This window comes from Myotis lucifugus, unplaced genomic scaffold, assembly GCF_000147115.1.
Source record: "Myotis lucifugus unplaced genomic scaffold, Myoluc2.0 scaffold_383, whole genome shotgun sequence".
In the NCBI taxonomy this organism is placed as follows: domain Eukaryota; kingdom Metazoa; phylum Chordata; class Mammalia; order Chiroptera; family Vespertilionidae; genus Myotis; species Myotis lucifugus.
This window is the reverse complement of record NW_005871431.1, coordinates 102,431-105,704: the sequence shown is the minus strand read 5'-3', so window position 1 is coordinate 105,704 and position 3,274 is coordinate 102,431. Positions and strand designations below refer to the sequence as shown.

The 3,274-nt window shown below is 51.2% G+C and overlaps 2 protein-coding genes across 2 annotated transcripts in view; both read right to left on the bottom strand.

Moving 5' to 3' along the window:
- The window catches only part of MBD3 (methyl-CpG binding domain protein 3), an 11,615-nt gene extending 8,375 nt beyond the window's left edge, over positions 1 to 3,240 (bottom strand). The window contains exons 1-3 of the mRNA XM_023743296.1: positions 2,886 to 3,240; positions 837 to 893; positions 51 to 106 (exon numbers count right to left, since the gene is read on the bottom strand). Of these exons, the coding sequence (XP_023599064.1) occupies positions 51 to 106; positions 837 to 893; positions 2,886 to 2,941 (169 nt within the window). The 5' untranslated portion in view covers positions 2,942 to 3,240. The remainder of the gene's footprint in view (positions 1 to 50; positions 107 to 836; positions 894 to 2,885) is intronic.
- MEX3D (mex-3 RNA binding family member D) overlaps positions 1 to 3,274 on the bottom strand; it is a 26,595-nt gene that overhangs the window by 21,596 nt on the left and 1,725 nt on the right.

Here is a 3,274-nt window from a genome sequence, read left to right as displayed (position 1 = left end):
CCAGCCCATGTGCCCAGGGCAATGGAAAGGCAAAGAGGGAAGGAACCCACTCGAAATACTCGCCAACATTTCTTTGCCTCCAGTCACTTCCACCCGTTGCTGTTGTCTTTAAACATGAATGAGAACAGGGAGATCAAAACACAGAGCCCAGCTGGTGTGGCTCTGTGGCTGAGCATCCACCTATGAACCAGGTCACGGTTTGATTCCCCGTCAGGGCACATGCCCAGGTTGCAGACTCGATCCCCAGTGGGGGGCGTGCAAGAGGCAGCCAATCGATGATTCTCTCATCATTGATGTTTCTCTCTCTCTCTCTCCCTTCCTCTCTGAAATCAAGAAAAAAAATATTTTTAAAATAAAACACAATGCACAGGTTAGCAGTTGCTCAGGGCTGGGGATAGGGGAATAGGGCATTGGGGTTCCTTTGGGGGTGATGAAAATGTCCTAAAATTGACTGTGGTGACGGCTGTATCTTTGAATATACCAAAACTGTACACTTTAAATGGGTGACTTGTGTGGTGTGCATACCCTATCTCAATAAAGCTGTTTAAAACAAGTGCCAGGAGCTCAGAGAGGGAATGGGGAGCGATGCTAATAGGTAGAGGGCTTTGATTTGGGATGAGAATGTCTGGAACTAGAACGGTGATGGTTGCACAATGTTGTGAAATGTACTAAAAATTGCCAAATTGTAAGCTTTTAAAGGGTGAATTGTATGGAATGTGAAATTATATCTCAATTTTCAAAACAGGTTTTGCAGATCTGTACTGACAGATTAAGACATCCCTGACATTTAGTGAGAAAACAAATGAGCCCTCAGCCCTTCTCTGGAGGCAGCCTACCTGGGAGCCCCGCTGGTTGTGGGACGGGAGCCTGTGCCCAGTGTGGAGCCTGGGGGTCTGAAGAGAGGCAAAAAGACAGACACTTGCCTCAGACCTGGTCCTTCCCTATACCTTTGCTTCTCATCAGTAGATGAGTCTGCTGCTCTGGTTTTCCTAAGTCTACTTCTACTTTCAAATGAGATCTTTTGGAAAAATCCTCTCAAAAAATTATTCGTTAGGTCAGGGAATTAACTTCCCTCAAGTCCTCAGTTTCCTGCCTGGATAGAAATGTCAAGCAGGGACTGTTTTCACAAAGAAAACACGGGGCAGCCAGATGTCCTACTCCATAACCCCCAGTCTCCGCAGACTCTGGGAGTGAAGTTCGGACAGATCATCAAGATGGAGGGTTGGGTGGATGAGCCCCCAAGGGATGGCCCATAGGGTCACTCCCTCTCCTGCAATGCAATTCTTCAAAGGAGACACTTACTCACTACCACTCTTTGGAGGAAGACAAGAATTCAAGGCCTGCGTGCCCCTAGGGCAGTGATGGCGAACCTTTTGAGCTCGGCGTCAGCATTTTGAAAAACCCTAACTTAACTCTGGTGCCGTGTCATATATAGAAATTTTTTGATATCTGCAACCATAGTAAAACAAAGACTTATATTTTTGATATTTATTTTATATATTTAAATGCCATTTAACGAAGAAAAATCAACCAAAAAAGAGTTCGCGTGTCATAGGTTCGCCATCACTGCCCTAGGGGCAGGGCTAGAACTCAGGGCCAGGTCTAATCTGACTCCTCAGCCCCCCACTGCATTAAGACAATCAGGAAAGTCTACCCATGCTCCTCCCCAGTAGCTTGGTTCAGAAGGGGTCTCCAGAGGGTGGTGAGGGGGCCAGGAACTCACATTCCAGGAAAATACCATGGTTCCCCATCACATCCTCCCTAGATCTCCCACCACTGGAGAAAGGGGGACAACTGTCGGGTCACTCAGGCCAGAGACCTGCAATGAAGCTGGACTCCGTGCCCCCTCCTCTCCCATCTCAGGCCCTCACCTCTTCAGTGCAGCCATGGGAAACCTGAAGTTGCATCTGTCCAGCCCGTTTTGGAGCTTTCCTCCACCCCCAGACCCCTATGTTCGGGCCGGGGCCTCACTCAGCTGAAACTCTGACATGCTCCCAGGCAGGAGGGGATGAGGATGCTCTAGCCATGCTGGCCTTGGTTCAGCTCCTGAGCTGCAGACTGCTCTCTGCTACCACAGGCCTCTGCACAGGCTCCTGGTGTTCCCACTGCCTGGACTGCTCTTCCTCCCAGCTTCACTGTTAGGGCTCAGCTAGACATCACCTCCTCAGATAGGCCCTCCAACCTGCCCCAGCCTCTGCCAGGCACCCCTACCACCAGCCCTCACAGATCCTGCACTTCTCAGCATGTCACCACCTAAAACCCAGGAGTAACAGGGTGAGGGCTGGTGCCTCAGCTGTCACCTGGAAGGGGAGGGCTGGGGTCTTACTCCCAGCTGAATGGCCAGGACCCAGCAATGCCAGACACCTAGCAGATGCTGCCGAGATGTTAAATTAACAAAGGACTAGAAACAGAGACACCTGCCTCGGTCCTTGGATCTAAAAGCAAGCAAGCACACAAGCATGCTTGGAATTAAATGAGGCACATGGTCCTACGCTGAAGCCTCCCCACTGACCCAGGACAGAACTAAAAGGATTTAGGTTTTCTAAAGAGCCTGTGAGGGAGTGATCTCACCGTAAATGACAGCAGAGGAGAATGCACATGTGTCCCTAAGAAACACTTTTGCAGCGTCACTATGTCAATGAGTAAGTTAACGGTTCCAGCCAATTCTGTATACTACGTTTGGAAGCCCACAGCTTCGCTCCCATCGCTGCCCTGCACTTTTGGGAAACCGGAAACCAGAGTCTGAGCTTGTCCTGGACCAGTCACTATCCTTGCCCTGCTCACTTCCCTCCTTCTTCCAAAAAGGGGCTAGCAAAAGCCTAGCTCTCCCCCTCCCCCCAAGTGCTGGAGGATGGAGCATTGGTTCTGCTTTTCCTTGGCCTCACCCAGCCAGTTTCTGGGCCCACAACCAGGCTGCATACCCCCCAGCACCAGCTGGCATTCAACAGGAGGCAGGTGTCCTGCCGGCTCTTTCATCAGGGACCTGAAGCAAAGGGGAGGGAACCGTCAAAGCTGGCTCAGAAACAAAAGCTCCTTCTAGCAGTCAGGGGGGAAAGAGGGAGAAGGCGCACAGCAGGTGGCCCACTGTCTGGGAAGGGGCTTCAAGCCTCCCACTAATTCTTTGTTCCACGGAGGGGGTTCGGCCCCATTTGGCCACTTCTCCCGGGCTAAGGGCAGCCCCTGCTTCCAATACTGGGGAGGGGGACTCTGAAAACCTCGGACCACCACCCACAGGCTGGGCTCTGTTTGTGCGGGGTTCATAAAGTCTCGTGTC